Source organism: Typha latifolia, chromosome 4 (assembly GCF_019914945.1).
Source record: "Typha latifolia isolate L0001 chromosome 4, TyphaL0001v2, whole genome shotgun sequence".
NCBI lineage: Eukaryota > Viridiplantae > Streptophyta > Magnoliopsida > Poales > Typhaceae > Typha > Typha latifolia.
The window spans coordinates 13,509,904-13,535,107 of NC_133089.1; the positions used below are offsets into that span (position 1 = coordinate 13,509,904).

A 25,204-nucleotide genomic window follows, 5' to 3' on the forward strand; every position below is an offset into this window, starting at 1 on the left:
CTGTCACAAGGAAAACCAGAGAAGATTTATTGTAAGCCAATATTGCTACTATGTCCTCAGAATGTTTCAAGGGATTGCCAGCATAACTCTAAGCCATGAGAACAGAAACTTGCAGAAAGCCCAATGGGACTTTATCTATCTGTGTTCACAGTGTAAGTGCCCAAAGGACATCCGTGTTGAAAAACTGTTGACACGGTAGGCAAAAGTAAAAAAAAAAAAGGTCCAGAGATGCCAAGGAATATAATGACAAAAATTATGTGAAGAAATGACACAATTGAAACAAGCTTGTAGTTTAATAGCTGAATGTCATCTGAAATAAAACCACCCTGGACAAGAAGGAAGGCCTATAAATGCATACCCTTGAGCCTTGCAAGGAAAATTACAGAAGATTAATAATCTTTATTCCTAGAAAAAAGAGCAGCTATTCATGTTTCAACAGCATAAAAGAAGATCAACAAGCGGCAAGGTACCAACAGAACAGTGAAACTTACTGGTATCTCATTTTATGTATAGAAATATATTGATATTTATATCTCCGTTGTTAAAGGCTGTGGAAGAGAGTCGGAGTGCAAAATTTCCAGTAAACCAGACAAGATCGTGGCATTCCAACTTTCCAAGTACAGATATATTTTGGTACTAAAACTTACTACTTACCAGTTACCATACAGCCTTACTACATTACTAAGTAAATGGTTGATGCGGACCGACTGACTGGACTGCCTCGAGCCTTGAGTGCCGACCCAACATGGGTCTCCTTTATTGCTTTATTTATTTTATTACATTTGGTGCTGATTCGGGTTAGCCGACTGTGCTTTATTAATTGGAGTCACTTTGTATTTGGTGAGTCGCTTTGTATTCTACCCAAAGGGATATAGCCTACGGGTCAAGTTGGTTTGTCTGGGTAGCCAACTTTTTCAAACATATGGTGCGTACCCATTTGAATTATCAAGTAATTGAGCTAGAGCTTGAGCTCCTTCTTCTCCCAAATCCGACTTCCCTCCTCCTCGTGTCGACCTCTCCTCGGCCGCCCGTCTTAGTCACCAAATCTCCCCTCATCTAGCCACACCAGCCTTGTCCCTAAGAGCCGGCCTCCTCTTCTTCCTCTTCTCTTCCTCTCGATTATCTACCCTTTCGCATAACTTCCTGCAAACTCTCCCAAACCACTTCTCTGGCCTTTGGCTACTCTACGGATCTCAATATTTAATAGGCCAAACTTACTCCCTTTAAGAGCAACAAAATATCCAAATGTCGAGGTTCCAATAGGTAGATCTCCCAAAATTGCTCTCATAAGGTCTGTCTAAAATGTCTAAAGATCGTTGTGGATTGGATCAAGTCGATTCTTAACAATTGGTATCAGAGCAAATCGATATTTAGCTGTGGATCATGGTGATCACATGGGCTTCAACATCTTGACAACAAAAGGCGACGGCCATGGCGACCACTAAGCTGCTCGTGGCCCCGATAGAGTTAGATCCGGACACTGATTCATGGGATTGGACCTTGGAGTTCATGCAAAGCAATTGACAATAAATGATGGAGTGTATGGATGTAACCCAACACAACATAGAGATGCTCATGCAAATCCTTCTCAACCAGTGACAGGAGTCTCAGTGGAAGACATATTGCGACGGCACGAGTTGAATCTCCGCCTCGTCCCCTGGTTAACCTGGATAGAGGGGCCCTACCCTTCGGGAGCCTCTCCTCTCTAACCCTTCGGAGCCATGGTCTGACCACTAGGAGGACAAGCCGAGACATCAACCCGACCCAATTAGGTCGATGGACACCCTATGGCTTGGTGGGTGTCCCTACCCTTCGACAATTTTGAGTCTGACTAATGCTCGGAGACCACAACGAGCAGTAGATTATCCTCATCGCCATATTACGAACTAGCCAGGGGGCGAATCCAACTCCAACTCAGATTGGCTCATATAGGTAGTCAAGGGCATTTACACCTTTTCTCCTAGCTAGTTATCTACTTATATTTATCCTTGTATTTGTTTTTTAGTTGCTTTTGTGGATTAGTCGGACTTGAGCCTATTCGATCTGGCTAATCAAGTTAAGCTCAAGTTTAATGATTTATTAGAGCTGTAATCGATTAGGCCTAGAGCCTAAACTTGGATTGATGTATTAGGGTTGGTGGTTGAGCCTGTTCAATCCGGCTAATCAAGTCAAGTTCAAGTTTAATGGTTTATTAGAATGATAATCAATTAAGCATAGAGCTTAAATTTGGATTGATGTATTAGGGCTGGTTAGGGTTGGTTGAGCCTAAGCCGAAGTGGCAAGGTCGACCAGGTTGAGTAAGGTTAGGTAGTCACCAAATAGGTGGTGTGCACCTACCAGTAACTGGTTGATTAAGTTTTAAGTCGGTATGGCCCAAGTTAGCTTAGCTGGTGGGGACATTATATAATCTTTAGTGAAACCTTAGCGAGGGATTATTGAATGAATGAGAATTTGACCTTTAGTCTCTCTCTTCCTTGACCTCTCCCTTTTGTTTGACCTCCCTCTTTCTCTCGCTGAGATTCATCCTCGGTAGTGGTCGCTACCACCACAGCCCTTTCTTTATGTCTGATAGTCTCAACTATTGGTAAAGCAGTCATACTTCCTTCACCTAAACTAGAACATGATGTAGCGGCTCTTTCCAAAAGGCATGAATGCAAATAAAAAAACATATCAGGGATAAGCTTCACGACCAAGAGGTCTTCTTAATAAAAGAGACATTTGGCGATAAGCTTGTGCCTATTTGGAGTGATCATCATAAATTATTAAAGTATGTTGTCCACGATACATAAAATGTTTAACCAGAGCCACTCCCATATAAGGAGCAAGGTATTGTAATGTAGTAGGTGAATCCGCTGTTTCAGCTACGATAGTAGTTTATATTCCATAGCCCATTGATCCTGAAAAATAGTCACTACCTAAGACACAGAAGATGCTTTTTGACCAATAGCTACATAAACACATTACATTTTGCCCTTTTTGATTGAGAATTGTATCCGTGACTATTGCTATTTTGCCGGTTTGCCTATCCTTAATAATTAATTCTCTCTAACCCCGTCCTATAGGGATCATTGCATTAATAGCAATAAGCCTTGTTTGAAGGGGCTCATATATAGAATGTCTTGAAATAATACCTGGGGCAGAGTATTAAAATTAATCGAGATTCAGAAGATGAAATTTCACCTCTCCCATCAATAGATTTAGCTAGAGCATTTATAACACGACCCAAATAAGTGTCACTTACAAGTATTTGAGCAATTCTTTTTGTTGCTTTTACAGAACTTCCTTCTTGTATCATCAACTCATCCCATTAATACAACGCCAACATTTTTTTATTCCAAAATAAGAGCAATGCCCTATTGTACTCTTTTCAAATTCTACTAATTCACTAGCCATTACATCATCAAGATCATACGAGCAATGTTGTTGCCTACTTGAAGTATGGCATTAGTATTCACAATCTTAACTTCTCTACTATATTGTTCAATACTTTCATGAATAATATTACTAATTTCATTGGTTTGAAGGGTTACCATTAGTATCTCTTTATTCTTTTTCGGAAGGAAGGGGAAAAAATAATGCCTAAATTTGAAATTCAAATAAAAGTTGAAGGGCTAATCAGTTATTTCTTCCATGGCCTTGAGATGCCAATATTCGCATAGATAGAACGAAAATGTAACTCATTATTCATATTCAAACAATTTAGAGTTCCTAAATTGGTTGATTAGGTTTAAGTTGGTATGACCCAAGTTAGCCTGGCTGATGAGGACATTATATAATCTATAGTGAAATCTTGATGAGGGATTATTGAATGAATGAGAATTTGACCTATTTGACCTAAGTCCTTCTCTTCCTCGATCTCTCCCTTTCGTGAAACCTCCCTCTCTCTCGCCGAGCTTTGTCCTCGGCCGTGGCTGCTACCACCCTGGCCCTTTCCTTACATCCGATTGTTCCCTCTCGTCCCTGTGAGTACGGTCCACTTCTCGTCTCTTGTCTAGCCTTATGCTTTATCCCACTACTATAATCATCTTCCACTTTCCATAACCCTAACCCTAACCCTAACCACAACTCCATTATCCACCTTCCACGTCCATCTCACCACCTCTGACCTTTGGTCAATTTTTCCATTATAGCAGATGAAGACCTAGGTGGCCACCTCCCCACCTTGGAAGAGCTTTAGAACATTTTGGATGCAGCCCCCAATTAGCTGGCCCAAGATTAGTACGAGTTGGTCTTGCATCAAACCAACTTGGTCTCTTTTTCGTTTTTGCCTTTTCTTTTCCTTTCAGAGCTGAGGGAAGCCCACTTAGGGGAGCCAAAGGTGATCTAACTCGAACACAAGCTGCAGTAAGAGTAGAAGCTGACCAAGGAAGGTGCAAATCATGGTCAAATGGCTATCATCGAAGACAACAAAAGAGTTTGCGGTATTTTCAACCCGACTTCTCCATTCTACAAGTGGCTACATGAGGCATACAAAGAGGACGCCGACACCATGAAAATGATGGCTGATTTAACCTCAGGTCCAAACAGCAAGCCAGAATTTACACTCGAGGATCAACCCATCTTGGACCATGGCAAGGTGATCGTCCCAGCCAATATCGGCTTGTGGTAGGTTGATGCAGCTTGAGTGCATGAAGACAAGATGGATTCAACTTTGGATGATATGGTGTGACTGAACCAAGCAAGTGGAGTGAAGCAAGAGGAGATGAACCTGTTGGAAGCCACATCCGAGGGCAAGATAGATGCAATCACATGGGAGCAAGAGATGGACTCACATCGAGTTGATTCAGTCGACTCAACTATGTATTCATATCCAAGTTCTCTTTGTATTTTAGATTTGAAGAGAGGCCGCTTGGAAGGGCCATATGTGATTCAACTCGAGCTAGAAAAGGTGTACTAAAACCCCTTTGGATGGATCAATAAGATTGGGCTCTATGACCCCGAGCATGAAGGGATTGAATCAATTGTACCACACCGAGCTTAGGATACAGAAATTCAAAACATGATGCGGTGGATTGGACTCGAACTGATTACGTAAGTGAAGAGGCTAAGCAGAGATGGAATTGCTAATCGAGCGGCTTGGCATGCCGATGGACGAGACCACTTTGGGAGTTAGAGTTAGACATCATGGATTGTCTTCACGATTTCCCACCTTGAGGATAAGATGACAGAAACATGGTGGTATATTATAAACCAGCTAGGGGGTGAACCCATCTTTAGCTTAGATCAGCTCATAGAGGTAGTCAAGGGCATTTATGTCTTTTCTCATGGATAGTTATCTACTTATATTTATCTTTGCATTTGCTTTTTAGTTGCTTTTGCTTATGTGTATTAGTCATTGCTTACGTGGGTTAGTTGGACTCTAGCCTATTCGATCTGGCTAATTAAGTTAGGTTCAAGTTTAATAGTTTATTAGAGTTGTAATCGGTTAGGCCTAAAGCCTAATCCTGGATTATGTATTAGGGCTGGCTAGAGTCGGTTGAGCCTAAGCCAAAGCAGCTAGGTCGAGTTAGGTTAGGTAGCCACTAAACATGTTGTGGTGTGCACCTAATGGTAATTGGTTAAGAATTGGTAAATTACATTTAAGTCAGTATGACCCAAGTTAGCCTAGTTGGGTTGATCCAGTTGATTAGGGACATTATATAATCTGTAGTAGTCTAGTGGAACCCTAATGAGGAATTATTAGGTGAATGAGAATTTGACCTAAAGCTTTATCTATAGTAGTCTAGTGGAACCCCCTCTCATGCGACCTCCCTCTCTCTCGCCAAGCTTTATCTTTGGTCGGCCACCACCACCACTATCTTTCCCTTACATCCTCTCTTCCCCTCTTGTCCCCTCTCGTCCCTGAGAGTAGAATCAATTTCTTTCCCTTGTATAGCTTTATATTATATCTCACCACCGTAGCTATCTTTCACCTTGATGTGATTCATACTAGATCGAATCACCTCGAAAGATATTGGGCTTGATAGATCAAGTTTAGTTATCATATTTATTATGCATATGTGGTTTAGACAAAGTCTTAGTATGTTAGAATTTTATTTAATCAGCTAAATTCAACTCTGTGCAATTTTGGGAAAATATTTACAGAATATTCTACAGATATCCGAATAATATCAAACTAATTGGATACGATCGCCAACCTCCAAATCTATAACTTTGGTATTCATGACTTCTCCAGATTCGGAATCCATCTGTGGCAAAATGAAGAGTTAATCCGGAAAGATAAGAAAGATTAATTTGGTTAAATTTGTTTTAGACTTTTTAATTTAATCTCTATAATAGAGCCTTATGGCTTGTATCTTAGGTATGCTTGGAATAAGAAATTAATTCGCTTTTGCCTTGGCATCTCTCTCAACTAGGTCGTCGACCTCTACATCTCCCTCCCTTTTCACCAACTAGTGCCACCTCTTCCGTTGGCACGATCTCATCTAACTTCTAATCTCCCTCTTCCGCCAATCCCCTAGTCCTGTAGGGCAGACCTATATCTCTCCCTTCGTATCTCTATCTTAACCGTCTCTACCTTCTGTACGATTTTTTATCACAGTTGTAGGCCAATCATAGCCTTCAACCATCTATTGCATCTGCATCCGCAAACCACTATCACCATCATCAATTGTCGAGCCACCTTCATCAACTACTCGGCCTTCACTCTATCATCACCTCCATCCTATACCTAGGAATCCGTGCCTCCACCCGTGGATCCCAAATCCTGTGCAAAACTGCTACAGATCGAATTAAGCCGGTTTGTAACACACCTTCCATAACCCTGATCCTAAGCACAACTTGATTATCCTCCTTCCACATTCATCTCGCCACCTCTGATCTTTGATAAATTTTCCATCATATCTCTCGATATACTCATCAGATTGACATGACTTTAATTTCCTAAGCTATTGATGTGGATAGGTTTGACGAGGCCCTACGAGACCTTGCCTAAGCTATTGATGTGGATATGTCGCGGTATCACACTAGCAGTCTAGGGCAACACAATTCAAGCTCGATCTTTACCCATTAATACTTTGAGAGCTGATTTGGTGCTCAACCTTCAATGGTCCAAAGCTTGGGTCATGTTGGATGGCATTTTGTCAAGCTAAGACATAGCACTACAGCCCCTAATTAGCCTACTCGAACTTGACGCCCAAGGCTACTTGATGCAACTCACACCTACCTTGGTAGAGAGTTCATAAGGAGGAGATCACGAAAATGGTTTCTAAGATGTTGGAGAGTGGCATCATTCAGCTCAGCAGGAGTTCACATTCATCTCCAGTGTTGCTCATGCATAATAAGGATAGGTCATGGTGGTTTTGCATCGATTACTGGGATCTTAACATGATCACCATTAAGGAGGTACCTGATTCCAGTGATTGAGGAGTTGCTAGATGAGTTGGTGGGTGTGGCCTACTTCAGCAAGCTCAATCTATGTTAATTTTAGGTAATATCGTTCGGTCTCACTAATGCACCGACTATCTTTCAAAGCCTCATGGTATGTCGCATTTTTTTACCACATTTTAGTTTACATTCGTTTGTGGCAGGAGCATTTAGAGCACTTGGTAGAGGTGCTAAAAGTTTTGAGTAGCAACCACATGAAAGTGAAACAATCCAAATGCCTTTGGGCCAAACTGAAAGTGGAATATTTGGGCCATGGTGAATTGGCTGATGTCCAAGACCTTGAAGGAGTTGCATGGGTTTTTGGGGCTGATCTATTATTATCGGCAATTTGTGGAGAATTTTGGGAAAACAGTCGCGCCTTTGACAATGTTGTTGCACTAATGCATTGGAGGAGTTGAAGGAAGCTATGACAACAGCCTCAGTTTTGCCGTTTTCTGATTTCAGCAAGCCATTTGTGGTGGAATGCAACATATCCGACATAGATATAGGTGTTGTTTTGATGCAGGAAGGGCAACCTATTACTTTTATAAGCAAAGCACTCTCTCCAAAGATCAAACTGTTGACGATTATTCGTGTTGTGACAAAGTGGCAACTATATATAATGGGCGTCGTTTCAACGTCAAGAATGGATCAAAAAGTTTCTTGTATTTTCTAGAGTAACAGATCCATAAACCAGCCAATAGAGATGGGTATGCAAACAACTTGACTATAACTACGAGTTGGTGTACAAGAAGAATGCTGAAAACCTAATTGCGGATGCTCTTTTATGCCAACCCGAGTGCGGCGAGTTGACGGCCTTTCCCTTCCTATCAGAATTGAGGACAGCCATGAGTATTGATTAGGACCTTGTTTAGATCCTAAGTGAGCTAGTAGCAGACCCCAACAACATCCTTAGATGGAGGACTGAGATAGGCTGATTTTGGACGAGGGGTACCACTTGTACGAGGCTACTCAGTGATTATGGTTGTTGTGGATTGCCTTAGCAGGTATGCCCATTTTTTAGCACTTACACAACTGTTTTCAGCAAAATGGGTAGCAAAAGTCTATATTCGAGACGTCACTCACCTTCACGATATGTTTTGGTCTATTATTTTTTATCGTGACTACATCTTTGTTAGCGCGTTTTGGCTGGCCTACTTCAAAGACAATAGGGAACAAAGCTTGCCATGAGCTCAACATACGACTCGTAGACCGATAGCAGACGAAGGTGGTAAACCGTTGCATCGAGCGGCGATGTATGATTGGAGATCGACCCAAGGAATGGCTTTTATATCCAGCTGGGTATTCCTACAACACGACTTTCCACTTAGCAATTGAGATGAGGCCCTTTGAGGCCATATATGGATGAGTACCACCGATGCTACTAGCATATGATCCGCTGTCTCGTGCAGATAGGATCGAGGATGATTTGGAGCTTCTTGACCGCGATGCCACCTTGAGGTGGTTGAATCTCCATATGGCAGTTACTCAGAACAGGATGAAGCAGTTGCATGATTGAGAGCCATAAAAACATTGTGGCTTGTGACGAACCAGAAGCTCTCTCCTCTTCTATGGTCCATTTTAGATTTTGGAGCACATCTAATATGTGGCATACTGCTTTGACCTACCGGCTTCGTCTAAGGTTCACCTAGTCTTCCACGTGCCACTTTTAAAGGCCCGACTTGAACTCACAATATCAGTCATTTCCAATGTTTTAAAAAGCGGCCGTGGGTGGCGAGCGGTCAACCCACAGCCTAGGCGGAAGACCTAGGCGGAAGGCGGGGGACAAGGCGGATGACAAGGCGGTCTAGGATTTTTAATATAAATAAATAAATAAGTATAGTATATACAGAAATTTTAATAGTGCACTAAATCAAAACACTAAATAACATAATCATATTGGCTAATTGCTTATTAGTGATAACTGAATAACTGAGATATCAATTTACTAACTCTAGTTTATTCACATGAATCACATTTTAAAATTCTCTAATTAGAAATTATATACTTAAATAGTGGACAGTTAGTAATTCTCCCAATTAATAATGCATGACAAGAATTTTTTTTTTCTTTTCTGTAATCTTAATTCAATAATTTATAAAGCAATTAGCAATTAACTCTTCTAAATTTGTTAGTTTTATTAAACCCGGTCCGCTATAAAACCCGACCTGCTCACTAATAACCGCATCTCGACATGGCGGGCCGAAGCGCTAGCCCGCCAAGTCGGGCCAGGCAGCCCACCTAGCACTATTTAGCGCCTAGGTAGCCCGCCAAGGCGCTTGGCCGCTTTTTGCCGACGCCTTTCAACATGGCGGGGTGGCCGGTGCAACGCCCCGCCATGGCGGCCGCTTTTTTCGCTTTTCAAAACAGTGGTCATTTCAGTCATACCCAAACCATCCGAGGGCGATACAGTGAAGCCGGTTCCGGTGCGGGTGCGTGCTAGCCAAGCGCATGGCACATGTTGACGGACGACTTGAGACATAAATTTTAGTGGAGTGGCTTGGCAGATCAAGCCACTTGGGACTATGAGTCTAAGATACTTGAACATTTCCTCAATTTCAGACATTGTGGAAAAGGTTAAAGGAAGCGTTGTGGAGTGAAGCAGACGACCTAATTGGACCGCCTCAAGCCTTGAACGTCAACCCGACTTGGGTCTCCTTTATTGCTTATTTATTGCATTTGGTGCTGGTTTAGGTTAGTCGACTATACTTTATTAATTGGAGTTGCTCTGTATTTGGTGCATACCCTATATGAATTATCAAGTAATTGGACTAGCGCTTGAGCTCTTTCTTTTCCTAGACCCTACTCCTTTCCTCCTTATGTTGACCCCTCCTAGGCCGTCGGTCTTGGCCGCCTTTTGTCTGGCCGCACCACCCTTGTCTCCAAGGTCCGACGTCCTCTCCCTTCTCTTCTCTTTCTCTCGGTTATCTACCCTATCCCCTATCACATAATTTCCCCAAAACTCCCCTAAACCACTTTTCCATCCTTCAACCACTATGTAGTCAATATATCAAAATCTAATCTGTCAAATCTTGGATATTAAATTTGTTGAAAAACTTTCTTTAAGATTGAAAAAATATCCAAATTTTAAGAGGTTCCAATGGATATATCTCCCAAAATTTCTCCAACAAGGACTGTTCTAGAATTTGTCTAGAGACCATTGTGGATCAGATCAAGCCGGTTCCCGTCAATGGTGCACTTCAAAGTGCTCAAGAACCGGAGAGTCCAAAAACAACAAGCCTAGAAGCCATAAACATCATGGAATTAGGATCAAGACAGAACTATGATTACATATATAATTTAAATCCACTTTCACTTAAAAGCTCAAGCATCTAGGTCTTTGGCGTATTATGATATAAGAATTCTTCCAACTTTGATCTTTATCCCATGTATGACCACCTGTACCCCGAACAGATAATAGATTAATGATATAAAAATATATGCAAATTTCAATGGCAAGAAATTTAAACTTGTGTCAATACTCACTGATGCGGCATAGAAAGAAAAAGAAAAATATTGGGTCAAGTATTCAGTACTAAATTTCATCAACTATTATGCAATAGTCATGATACCTTCCGCTTTAGGGCCTTGTTAGCATCCTGCAGCATTTGCTCCTGCAGTAAGATAATATTTGTTAACATAAACATATATACATATATATATATATATATATATATATATATAGAGAGAGAGAGAGAGAGAGAGAGAGAGAGAGAGAGAGAGAGAGAGAGAGGATAATTTAGGTAATAAGAATATCTAAATCTAATTACCTTTCGTTTAAGATCAAAGAGCTCATCAAGCATTAACTGTGTCTGCAGATGTACAAATAGAAACTGAATATCAGTGTAACTCTATAAACTAACTATTTTAAAAGCTTAAATTGTTAGAAAACGATGATTTTTATATTTTATATTCTAACACCTTCTTTATATCTGGGGCGATATATTGATGGGCTCAATAAGTGGACTTAATTTAAATAGGTGGACTTTATTATTTTTTCAAGCAAAGATGAATATAACAGTATTTGAAGGCATGATATTTAGCTCACTCACTGATTACTTTAAAAACATAAGTGGTTAGAAAACAAAGATTTCATATTTTATATTCTAACATATCCATAATCATTATGTTTAATAAGATTTTCAGTATTACAGACATCACATCAGAGGAAAAATACATCAATAAATTCTACAAAAGCTTTTAACAATGAAGAAATGTAAAGTTCTCATTAATAGGATTTGCCTTGCAATAATAAACTTAAAATAAGATCTGATTCGATGATAAAAGTACAAGGACTAATATAATAATATTATATGCTTTTAGATCTTGAGCAAAAGTTCATATTAATTATATATTATATTAAATATATTATTATTATTATTTAGTCTTAATTTTGAGCCTACTATGCAAGTCAAACTTGAACCGGCTCACTTTCGAGCAAAGTTTGATCGAGTCTCAATGAGATTCTGACAGACCAAGCTTTCACTGGACTAATCATAAAAACTTAGTGGTATAATACCCTGATACCTTGTTGCAAAGTCAGGTGGTATATTATATTATATTAAATATATTATTATTATTATTTAGTCTTAATTTTGAGCCTACTATGCAAGTCAAACTTGAACCGGCTCACTTTCGAGCAAAGTTTGATCGAGTCTCAATGAGATTCTGACAGACCAAGCTTTCAATGGACTAATCATAAAAACTTAGTGGTATAATACCCTGATACCTTGTTGCAAAGTCAGGTGGTGTTTCATTCGGTTCAGGTTTTGGTTTCCGAGAAAATGAGCACAAGATATAATTACTCTTGAGTCCAACTGAAAACAAAACAATTATAACTATTCTCATCTAGTCAGTACTAGCTGATATATTTTTGTGGCTCTGCACGCTTGTTGCCTCAATTTCGTTCAATATTTACCCTTAGAATAACTTCAGGTCATAAACTGAAAAGAAACCCCTTCCTCATTTTGCAAGAGGATAGTCAAAGCTGAATCCACAAGTCCTGTATATCATTTTTAGCAGAGGATGAAAGAAACATATAGGAAGGGGAAGAGGATTCCCCCATCACTGTAAGCAAATTACTACAAAAATCTAGCAAAACTCACGACAAAGACGAAATCCCACAAAAAAAAAAATGAAATAAGGACAACCAGAACACACGAGGATTGCAACGTTTACGGTTTACCTAACAATAGGCTATATCAATAGGCACAGGGAAAATCCACTATCAAGAATAATGGTATGCTAGATTTTATAGAGATATTACCTCTTCACTGAGTTAGCCATACACATTCCAATAAGAATCCTTCTTCCTTTATTCTCCTTAGGAAACAACTAAATTCTTCTTCAAGCCTCAGATAGCAAAGCCTGAGTTGCTCTCTTCTCAACACCAGGATGAGAGCTACGAGAGACAACATCTCTTGCTTTACAAAAACTTCTCACACATTTGGGTCTATTCTAGGAAACCCTCTTAATTAAATATACATAACCTAACTAGAGGTAATGGGTCAACTAAGCCCGAGCCGATATAATCCACTTCTTGAGGTTAATTATCAAAATTTAATATACAAGCTGTTTGGGACATTACAAATAGCTAGTCCTGCAAGTAATAACCCCCAAATCAACCATTTCTCGTTCAATGTTGACCTAACTATTGCCGCATTCCAAATGGATCTGGATGATGTTGCATATCATTGAGCCTGACCCACCCAACACGCCCTTCTAAGAGCTTTAACACCCTACTAAAATCAAGCTAATCTCGTTTAAATGTAGCCTAATTCTAGGTTCATAATCTTGGGCATTGATATAGAAGATCAAATCCCAAAAGCTAACGCAGGACTTGCCTGACATAGAAGTAGAAACAAAAGATTCATGCAGCACACTCCAAGTTCTGGATTTTGAAGGTACTAAAAAATTTCTGATGCAACTACATTGTGCAATGGATGTAATCTTCAAGTGAATGCACATATATTATAAAATTAGAATCATTAAGATCTCTCACGCATATATAAGAAAATGATATCCAAAGTAGTCATGAACACAAATAATAGATTCACTGCTGAACAAATTAATAGTGATTGCTTTCCAGTATGGGCTGGTCTTTAAGAAAAAAAGAAGAAAAAACCATAGCTACCAATATGCCATAATAAGAACTTGAGTCTTAGGGGTTAAATATGTGATTAACACTTTCTCAGAAAATAAAACATAATAGTAGGCTGGTTCAGTTCCTATAAACAAAACAAATTTAACAATCTGGTAACGGATGATGGAAGAGTTTGCAATAAAAAATAACCCTGCTTGCTAATGTCTCTGCTGCATATTTCCTTTATTGTTGGATATTCTTTTGCAAAATAACAAGAATCAAAAAACACCTAACATATATTCATAGCTCCTTTTAACAAGTCATCTGCAGTTATGTTTTATAAGAGATTCCAGTATCACGATGATTACCTTTGTCGATCTTATATGCTTTAGAGACATCTCTACTTGATCCTCAAGTTGCTCAAGCTCCTTTATACTTAATGGGCCCAAGTCCTCACCAAGAAGATTTCTATAATCGTATGGTCAAAGTAATATTAGAAGTCAATGAAAATTATACATTAGCATTAAAGTTATAGCTCAACAGTGAATATATGGAAAGGAAAACTTCAAAATTTAAGTTCAGATGGCTACCTCTGGGAACGTTGCAGAAACTCAACTTTTATTTTTAACTTCAAATATTCCTGGTAATTGTTCTGCTATATTACAAAACATAAGGTACTTAGAAGTCATACAACTATGCCAAATTTCATTTTTCTATTAAAAACAGAAAGAATATGCCCAATAGAACTGCACAATTTATGGAAAAGAATTTATTTCGGTATTTAAATATGCCCAACTTGTTTTGTCCACGATAAAACAGTTAGTTGAGGTACTAGATTAGTGGAATTACAATGTAAGTAGGTGACCTCCCTACAACATTATTTCATATTAACTTACTTTCGAGTCATGGTCCTTCATTAAAGAGCTTGCTTCAGTTTGCAAACATATAAGACAGCAGTAATGCCAAAATTACATATCACATCTATGAGCATAAACAATTCATGAGCTTTTTATGGAAGTAAAGAAAGATTACAGCAAGGAATACATACTTGTAGTATATGCCCAACGTAAACGGATAAAATAGAGGAGCAAGACAGAATCATTCATATTGTAATATAAGCAAAAGGGTTCACCCAAAAGTATGACATAATTATTCACAAGGACAATATATGAGGACAAAGACAAACGTTTATATGATCACAGAGTACAACTGCTCCATGATTTTTGTTCAAAGATTTCTGTATCACTGTGTGGCTGATGGTTGTACAGACAAACTTCTTTGTTGAGGACTTGTAAAGAATGATTACTTTGCGTCATCTAAAGAGTGTCATTCTCTCAATTATTTAGCATCTCTTGAAACATAGACACCATCACACAGACTGATACAAGACTTCACAAAAACTGTTCTATGATTACATATTCTCATTTTTAGGGAGATGTAAACATATCATAATAACCACCGGCTCTTAATGAACCCAAAAAGAGATTTTCAGAAGTTCTTGAGAATAGTCAAGATTGAATAAGTTTGAGATGAAAATATCTTCCATATTGATGCAAGAGCACAGGACACAGGCAGAAACCATGGATAAAAAACAGTAGTTGCTCACATATTTTCAATTTTACTTTATTTTACGAGAATTTGATGTTAAGTTAATGGTTGTTTAGATATTTACTCCAGTTATCTGGTAGTAGCAATTAATAATTACCAATAAAATGATTTATTTCACTAGTGGAGCTCCGTAAGAATTGCTTTTACAGTAGCTTAAGTAAAGAAAAAAATATTTTTATATAATTATCAAATGTAATAGAATAATACAATACAATATTGAAACTTAAGTTATATTTTCCTAGTAATGAATGACAGAGGATAACTGCAGGAAAACAAAATAAAAATACTTGCACATATCCAACAAACACGCCTTATAGAAGCATCAACAAGGATGCGTAACTAACTTCATTCAAGTAGAGGTGTCTCAGAGTGGACCAAACCAATGAGAAGCAGCTATTGAGAAGTACACAATAGCACTAGGGTTGAACAAATAATCTAACTAGAACAAAAGTTGAATGGAGAAAAGGATCCAAATAGCCGATGTATAAAATGTCTGGGTTGTAGGATTTTATGTTTCTTTGCTACTACTAGAAAAGCATTAGGAATTGACGAGGCTCTTTAACCCTAGTAGCTCAAACATGAGAATGAATGATATCAAGTCCTTTTCTGCATTGGTCTTTTGTCACACTAGGCCCTCGAAAGTGATTTTAAATATCTTCCACTGTTAAACTTCTACATCCTTGCTCCTTTTCCTGATAATATTCGGATATGCCATAAACCCTACTGCAGAAATTTTCTAAATATCCATCAGATTTACTCTTCAAACATTTGACAATAAGTACACTTATCAAGGCAGAATTTGTTAATCCTTTACAAGAGTTTCATAGTCAGCAAATACAGAAAGATATTCTGGTGTCCTTACAAGGATTGCACAAACAAAAGTTATATATGAATTACTCCTGAAACTTAAGAACAATTGTTCGTTACTGTTAGAAGTTCTGGTTAGCATTGGACTGATATTTCCTACTTTTAAGTGTTCTATCCATGAAGTTTCTAAATCACTGACCCAGGTACAGGAAACAGTAATACGACTCTAAAACCTAAATCTAGTAAAACTTGACAGTTTATTGAATCGGTTTTGGGTTGTGGAACAGCAAGACAACAGTGGAACCTAGATCTGTAAAACTATTATTCCATCTTTATTCCCGAACTCTTTTCCCGACGGTCATCCGCATCTGTTTTACATTCGCAATTATTTATCTGTAGCTCAGTATATAGGAAAACTCAGATCTCAATATTAACCCAGCTATTGTTCTGACTTGATTTTTCTAGCATATGATCCTATATACCTTGTCAACATCACCCATTGCCAATAAATACCAGATTTTGAGAAGATATAAAATCTCTAATATCATATAATATAATTTTGCAGTTTTTATTTTTTAAAGTCAAATTTATACCTATACGGAACATTAGTACACAAAGTCGAATAGATTATTTCTGGCATTTGATTGGGCAATATTGCCAGATTTTAGTTGGGACCCTCATATGAACCACCTTCATGATGAATAATTTGCTACTATGTTAAAAAAAGGTGAAAAGGAGACTATCTACAGTGGAATATAAAAAACTTTTTCATGTGAATTGACATGCATGTACAGATGTGTCGAGAAATATTATTTAAAAAACAGAAAAGTAGAAAAGTTTCAGCAGACTATTGTCTCATTACTTGAGTGTGAACAGTTCATGGCCTCACATTTGAATGATGCTGAGAGAAAAAAAGAAGAAAAATGCCATGTGTCTGATTTCTTTGATAGATCTTCCATGTGTTCTAGGATGCCATGGAAGAAGAGGAGAAAACAGTTCTAGCACATAGTAGTAAGATGCAATAGGTGCCTCCAGAAAATTAACAACGATAAGGACATTTATGATACTTATTTTCATTTTTCTAGGTACATCCTAAAATATCATGTGCTTCTCAGGTTATAATTGCATGGAAGTTCTAATTACAAAAGATGGAGAAAAGAATAGGTACAGGTGATCATGTACCATTAGTCAATGCTGTGGGCAGCGGTTTCACTCAGGAAACAATTTGCCACTTAGCAACATTTGAAGAAACAATTTGTTGCATATGTAGGAAGAATAACACCGTATACAATGCAGGGGCATCTAATAAACACCTCATGCCCTAGAAAAGTCCTAGACACAAGATTTGGGACTTAATAGTTCAGGTAAACAAAGTAGATCGACCGCAACCCAGTGCAACCCATTATGTTCAGGTTTAAGTTGTGGTTCAAGAAATTGGATCAAGCAAAACCAATGGAATCAAAGTGGGATGGACTTAATGTTGAATCTAAAATATTCTTCTAGGTGTCTGCAAAAAATGAGTGTGAATAATCTGTACAATCGAAAGCACGTAACCGAGGGGTGTGTTGCAGTCCCTGTGATGTCTAAGAGGGGTGTGTTGCAGTCCCTGTGATGTCTAGATACACTTGATTGTCATGTAAGGACCTCAAATGTATATTATATTATCCATGGTAGGAAAGGAAAGTGTTCTGGTTAAAATTACAAAGCCCGGTTCACTCCTCTGTTAGCAATACTTTTATTGTGCACAATAAGCCTTCTTATTTGGATATAGTAATTAAATAATAATTTAACTTCTTGTATACTAATTCATTATTCTCTCTCTATCTTATTACATATAATTTTAAAAAAATAAATTAATAATAACCCATATTATTATAGTGCTTTGATATTAGACATCACATAATTATATGTCACTTCAGCTATAGTTAATATTTCTTCTTTCTCTTCTCATTTCTTTTAAAAAATAGTTTTATACTAATTCATTATTCTCTCTCATCTTATTACATATAATTTTTAAAAAATAAATTAATAATAACCCATATTATTATAGTGCTTTGATATTAAACATCACTTAATTATATGTCACTTCGGCTATAGTTAATATTTCTTCTTTCTCTTCTCCTTTTTTTTTTAATATTCGTATCATATAAATAGAAATTCACAAATTTTTAATACAAATTTATCAATTCTTAATACAAATTCACTATTATCTAATATTTATTAATTTGATGTCATATCAAATATAATTATTACTTCTTAAACTAATATTTAACTAAATAATAGAATGGGTTATACTAATATTATCTCTCTTATTTTGGTATTAAAAATTAAAATACTTATTCTTGAATTGACCTTATTCCACAAGGTTGTGTTCACTTGTGGAATAAGGCTAGAATACATATTATTATTATAATTTTTAATACTAGAAATAATAGAACTAATATCAGTATGAGCTATTCAATATTTAGTTCAATACTAATATAAGAGTAATAATTATATTTAATGTGATAAAAAGTTGATACGAAAGTATTGAAGAATAATAAAATTATTGAGAACCGATGATGTTTTTAATCAAACGATGAAAATACCCCTGATTAGATGTAAAACACTAGTAATAATATACATAATCTAAAATTTTAATATCTTTTATTACAACTATGGACTTAAGATACTCTATATATTCGCACTACAAGGAAGTAACCGTGCACTGTGGGCTAATGCTAGGTTATAAGCCTACACTGTGCGAAAAAAATTCCTCACTCTATGTAAAATAACTATGCACTACAAAGAAATAATCATGCACTAGGAGTTAATGTGGGGTTATAAGCTCTATGTAAAATAATCATGCACTATAGAATATGCAGAGTTTAAACCCATACTATAGAAAAATAACTTCTCACTCTATGTAAAATAATAATGCACTACGAGGAAGTAACCATGTAGTACGAGGTAACGCGGGATTATAAGTCTGCATGGGAAAACTAACCGCTAACTCTATGTAAATAACTATTCAATGCAATGTAATTTTAGACTAGTGTAACCGCAATATGTTGTTATAATCCTACACTATGTTGTTATCAACCCGCACGTAGTTTTTGCAAAATTTACTAGTCCAAAAAAAAAAGAGATAGAATCTTAATTATAGGTGCGATGACAATTTTTCAAAGAAAAGATAAAGTAGATGGAGGCTAAGATGATTGGAATGTAAGAGAAAGATAGAGGAGAGAAAGAAAATCTCAATTATAGCTAAGGTTATACATAAGTAAGTGTTATCTAATCTAAGAGTAAAATAGTTATTATCATATTATTATTAAATTATTTTTTAAAAATTGTATAGAATAATATGAGAGAAAATAATAAATTATTATATCAAAATAATGTAAGTTATCGTTTAGTTACTGTACTAAAATAAGGAGACTTATTATAGAATATGACTATTATATAAGTAAACGGAGACAAGTCAACGTGGTCACAGGAAAGTATGATGACCATTTGCTGATGAGAGAATAGAGAAGGATTATATTCTAAATGAAGCAAGTCCAGTGGACCAGAAAATTGGATCAAGAAATAAGGAAACGGATGTACATCTAGAGAACAAGGTCAGATCAAAGACTGAGATTCTGCATCTAGTCTGGGTTAATAATTCAACTGCCTTCACGCCTAGCTAGCACAGATCAAGTTCCGTACAAGTTTAAATCCACGTCAAGTTTGGTACAAGTCTAAATTAATCTATCACCTCTAGATGTAGATAGTAATGAAATAGTAAAATGATAAACAGTCTATTAGTAAGAAACATGATAAAGTTTATTAGTACAAAAAAGTTCCCATTTTTTGACATAATAATGCAGAACAGTACACTGAAATGTAAAAGGATATAAACTAATTTCAAGGCTTTTCAGGATTAAGTAGATCCTTTTTCTAACGGAATACCTAGTTAATATTCTCAATTAACTTAATATTTCAATATATGTAATACTCACTGTCTTTTCTCTAAAATCAGGCTCAACAATTTGACAGAACTAAAAACACTTCTATACCAAAATTAAAAAGTTTTTGAAACCGAAGTAACTGGCATAAAACTCAAAAGAGCATATTAAAGTAGATCGGTTTATATTTTCTTAACTGATCAATGCAGAACAGACTTTTTTTTTAAGAAGAACTCAATTAATTGGTTGTAGTCACACAAAGTAAAGAAGGATAAATAGGAATATATATATATATATATATATATATATATATATATATATATATTTGCATGTCTAGATAGATATTACGATCAAGATAGTTTACATCGGTCTCCTTCGATGGAGCTGTTGCTTCAGATGAGGTATAGCTGCACTTTTGGTACCTCTCCAGTGTCTTGAACATGCTGTAATGAAGAAATAGAAGTCTATGAATATGTGAAATGATATATAGAGCAACTTTTTTGCATTATCAAAAAATTATATCATAGTTAACTAAGATCATGAATGATATATATTAGAAATCATGATGAATGACTGTACTGAAAGTACATGAATATTGCTGAAATTTGGAATTTTATCACAGTAATTCCCAGCATATTCAAATTATAAGGAAGCAAACGAGGAAAATATACTGATTACAATTAAATATACTGTCTCAATATCAGACGATAAGATTGGAATTTAAGCTCATAAGTTCCATGAGTCAGATAGAATCATGATACAAAATTAGGAAGAATTGAATCTGTAATATGCATATGCTTACTTCACTTGAGCTTAAATTTGAAAACAATTTACTGTTAACGCAGGTTAGGGTGAACACTGTATAAAACTTAGCCATGAATACGAAAGGAATCTAGCAAACATGTTTGAAGAGAAAATGGTCGCCCCTTAATCCTTCGGCAGCTGATCCGAATGTAGAGGAAGAAGTTTGAAGTATAAAATCTAAACGTGCAGTATATAGTGGCTGCTATGGTTTTCAGAATGTTAAACTGGGGATTCACATGCAAGTTTGATAGATCTTATTCCTAAACCTTACGCATACCATCTTGATATGGTCAAACTAGTCTCAAGTGATCTATCGTTTATTTCTCCTGTCGAATCAAGGCTTGGCTTTGTCTGGTTGATCTTTTAAGATCATTTCCAAAACAATTTTTTGTATTATAGTAAATCTCTTAGATCAACAGAAAATGAAATATTTCTCCTACAGACTTTATCATGAAAGAAGCTATGTATAGTCCACAAGAGAGGATCAAATGAAAAAGAAGCCAATCTATTACTAGGAACCAATAACTATGATTTTTGCCAGTAGAGTCCAAAACACACCGCCTTTCTTCGTTTAAATTTAAAAGATATCCATTCAATAAGATATTAGAGTCAAATCTATCCTATCAAATTCAAATATGTCCTATATTAATGATAAATTTAAATTAAATTCAAATCCATCCTATCTGATTCGAAATGATAAGAGGGTACATCAAACCTCCATCTCCAACCCATACAAACCTCTTATATAATATGATATACATAAAAATCAAATTCAATATTTTTATCAATTAGATTCAAATCTAATATATTGATTCAGAATTACAGAAGACTTTAATTTAAATACCTTCATCTCTGTTAATGTTTGAAATAATATCCACCCTTAGTCGCTCTTTCTAAACTATTCAGATATATTTATACTTCATACTAAACACTCACATGAAAATACGGTTTGGAAGATGAGCTCAATTTTATAATCATAGGCATTCCTTGATCTCAGTTTAGACCACAATTACTGGGGTCACATATTAGAGTTTCAGGTATTCTGGTATAATATAAGAAATGAGTACATGGAATACATATTAGGAGAGGCACCTATAAGGGTAAGCCACATGACAATTGATTTAAACACACATAAAAGCAGTCACATGGCTATTTCTTCTCTTTAGTGTCACAGCTTCATTCTTCTCTACTTGCCCAACCCCTTTTTCAGTAGGTATAATAAAAAGGCTAGATAAGTCCTCAGAAAAGCAGCATGAACCCAAGCATAAGTTCTTATGAGTTATAACCACGGTAGTAAATTTATAAGTTTCTTGAGATTAGTTTCTTTTTTCTCTTCTGTTTACCGAACTTATACTGAAGCACTACCAAAGAAAGCCAACTCTTCTGAATCTGAGGTCATGTTATTAACTTCACCCTATAAACCATAAATTAAGTAAAATCAAGTTACCCTAATTTTTAACTAACTTAATTGATCTGTGGATGAAATGGACTAAAATTGTGTATTTGAGTTGATGATCCTCTCCAAACACTTTGTACCGCATAAATAAATCTCTCAAGAATATTTGAAACATATTGATACCGAAATGATCAGAGACGAGAAGAGCTAACACATATGCAGTTGGATAAATACTCGCACCTCCATAGAATCCACTACATCGGACTCGAGCACACTCTTCTTCACTCGAATCCACCAAAGGAATAGGAGCAAAACAAGAAGAAATCATTTCTCTCAAAATATTTGTTTAATAACTCAAAGTAGGCTCATTCATTAGATAATGTATCGGATAAAAATAGGAATCTTTGGAGCAACTCTCCCATGCATACAATAACTTTCCACTACCATGCATGAGTTCCAAATTTTTTCCTAAATACTTACATATTGCTCATCCCACTAATTTACATCATTCCCTAGAGAAAGTTATTTGATTTTCTCTATTCCCAAATAACAACAAAAATTTTTAAGAGTCCATTATAAGTCCTATCATGTTTCTCACTAACCACCCCAATTGCATGGCTACTCAAAGAGTCAAAACTGAAAAAATGACTACGAATGTAAAGACTTGAAAAGCTCTTATGTGCATAGTTCTTGGCCTTCGACACTCGGGTGTCATTCTCCTTCGATCGAAGAGAACTTGTTCTCAAGTTCCATGGTTTTCTTCATGATAGGGTGAGAGGTCAACGACGTTGAAATTGGTTGACACATTGTGATCTCCTGGAAGGTTGGTGACTTTGAATGGACCATCCGCCCTAAGTTTGAGCTTGCCATGTTGTTCGGGTGGGAAGGATTCTCTGTGAACATAAATCCACACCAAATCTCCTTCCTTAATGTTGTCGGTATTTTATGTTTATTAGCAATTCATTGATATATTTTTTATTATGTTTACTGATATGGCCATCGACTTGCTCATGCGTCCTATGTAAGGTTGTAAACGAGCTGAGCCTGAGCGAGCTGGCTCTAGCTTAGGCTCGGTTCGAAATTAGTTTCAAGTTGTAATTTAATATTTAGGCTCGGCTCGGCTTAACTCGAGCCAGACCGAGCACGAGCCAAGCCCGAGCTTGGTTAGAGGAGAGGATGAGGCAGTGATACTAGGGGGGACGCTAGCTTGCCGAAGGAGCAGGAGGAGGAGGAGGCGATGACTGCGCTTGTCAATGGAGGAGGCCGACGAAAGAGGGAGAGGAAGACTGATCGATCACCACCAAAAGAAAGAAGAATATTTCTAATTTTATTTTTATTTTTTTGAACGGTTGGTTATTTGAAGAGTTAGCGATGTTTGGAAAATGTGAATTAGTGATTGATAGGAGAGAGGAGTAATGGTGTGTAGGAAAAATAAAATGGAGGCTAGGTCGGTCATATCAAGAGTAAAAGGAGGTTTAAGCATTTAAAAGGGTTTTATACTCTTAGCCATGTGTCGAATGGAGAGTAAAGGAGTAGATTAAGATATATATATATATATATATACAATTTTGAGCTTATCTAGCCGAGCCTAAGCGAGCCAGCTTTGGCTCAAGTTCATCTCGAAATTAAATTTTGAGCCCAATTTTTTATTTAGGCTTGGCTCAACCCATTACGAGCCGAGCTTGAGCCGTCGCAACCGAGTTGAGCATGAGCAACTCGTTAATTTTGACAGCCCTAATCTTATGGATATACATGGTTTGTTTGTTGGCCTCGACACTATAAAAATGAGAAATAGGTAGAGGAGTCAAGATTAACAAGCTAATTGAATTTCACCTATAAACTACTTGAAATAGACTTGAATCGGTTGTTTGGCTAGAATGTCAAATGTCGCTTGAGGCAAAGAAATATCCCATTAGTGAATATTTTTGCCCACTAAACTTCGTAAAAGATTTTACCACGATTGACAACCTTCATTTGTCCATCTGTTTGCAGCTTATCGAGATAGCAAACTATAGTTTGTTCTTCCGATTCCATGACACCACACCATACCACATTATGAGATTATCAAACTCCTTTTTGTAATCCTCCACAAATAGACTCTCTTGTGTGAATTGATAGAATTTGTGAATATGAATCTCGGAGATAAGTATCTAGTAAGAATTTTCTTGACTTCTTTCTTCATATTCTCCCAAGTAGCAATGCTTAGCTTACCTTCACGATCTCACCAAAGTTTGAGTTGTTCCCATCAAATGGAGGCCAGCTTCTTTAGTTTGATAGCTAAAATCTTCACCTTGTTGTGCTTTGACAAGTCCTTGTACTCAAAGACTCACTCCACACCATGAAGCCACTCTATGAAGTCATCTGGTTGTATCCTTCCCTCAAACTTAGGAATGTCTAACTTGATGTTTATATCTCGTTGGAACTCAATGTCCCTTCGAGGATGGTGACATAGAGAAGCCTTTCCACTATATGCTCTCATTCGAGCATGCTGGAAGGGATTAACCTTCTGATAGAGATTTCATGCTCTGAATCATGACAAGATTAACTAGCTAATGTAGAATTTAAGAATAACTTAATATTGGTGCTTTGGTTCTTGAGGTGACTCTTACCTTTCTTTATACTTTTACATTAAAGTAACATTTTTTATTATCTAGATGTTGGTAATCAAAAAGTTATGTAGTATATTCAACAGTCATGTGAACCATTATATATATGCGATCTTATCTTATGTAATGATAAGCAAATTAATCAAGTGGAATAAGAAAGTTTAAAGTAAAAAGATAATTTCACTTAGACCCCCGAATTATTATTATTTTACACATACACTTCGTGAATATTTTTATGACCCACATATATCCCCTAAACTAAGGCCCCCTTGAACTAAGAAAAAAAAAGTAACTATATGGACCTTTAAACCAAAAAAAAACTTTTTGGATTATAAGGTGTATGTGGTAAAAAAATTAGGAGTGTATGCTGAAAATGGTTCAAGAGGTTTAAGTGGAAATGTCCTAAATTTTTATCTACTTTATCTTCTATTAGAGAACAATCTTCTTCTATTCTGTTTTCTATCACATTCTCCTAACAAAGTGGTATCAAAGTTAGTTTTCCTTGAAGTACAATGGTTTTTAATAGCTTGTTTCAACCCCAACTTCCTCGCTTCACTGAGAAGAATTATAACTAATGGAATATTTAAATGAAGGTTCTCTATGGATCTCA

At 36.6% G+C, this 25,204-nt stretch overlaps 2 protein-coding genes across 3 annotated transcripts in view; both read right to left on the minus strand.

The window, feature by feature from the left end:
* Nucleotides 1-25,204, minus strand: part of LOC140787679 (agamous-like MADS-box protein MADS2) — a 33,541-nt gene that overhangs the window by 582 nt on the left and 7,755 nt on the right. The window contains exons 2-6 of one of the 2 annotated variants that reach the window (XM_073136739.1): nucleotides 20,153-20,231; nucleotides 14,038-14,102; nucleotides 13,816-13,915; nucleotides 11,136-11,177; nucleotides 10,938-10,979 (exon numbers count right to left, since the gene is read on the minus strand). In XM_073136739.1, coding sequence (XP_072992840.1) covers nucleotides 10,938-10,979; nucleotides 11,136-11,177; nucleotides 13,816-13,915; nucleotides 14,038-14,102; nucleotides 20,153-20,231 — 328 coding nt within the window. The remainder of the gene's footprint in view (nucleotides 1-10,937; nucleotides 10,980-11,135; nucleotides 11,178-13,815; nucleotides 13,916-14,037; nucleotides 14,103-20,152; nucleotides 20,232-25,204) is intronic. The other variant, XM_073136740.1, reaches the window with a different exon arrangement.
* LOC140787677 (ATP synthase subunit alpha, chloroplastic) lies at nucleotides 9-9,390 on the minus strand. The gene is given in 8 exon segments (XM_073136736.1): nucleotides 9-2,663; nucleotides 2,665-2,874; nucleotides 2,877-2,961; nucleotides 2,963-3,144; nucleotides 3,146-3,305; nucleotides 3,307-3,353; nucleotides 3,355-3,407; nucleotides 3,410-9,390. Coding segments are annotated over 8 exon segments (1,092 nt in total). The 5' UTR covers nucleotides 3,534-9,390; the 3' UTR covers nucleotides 9-2,432.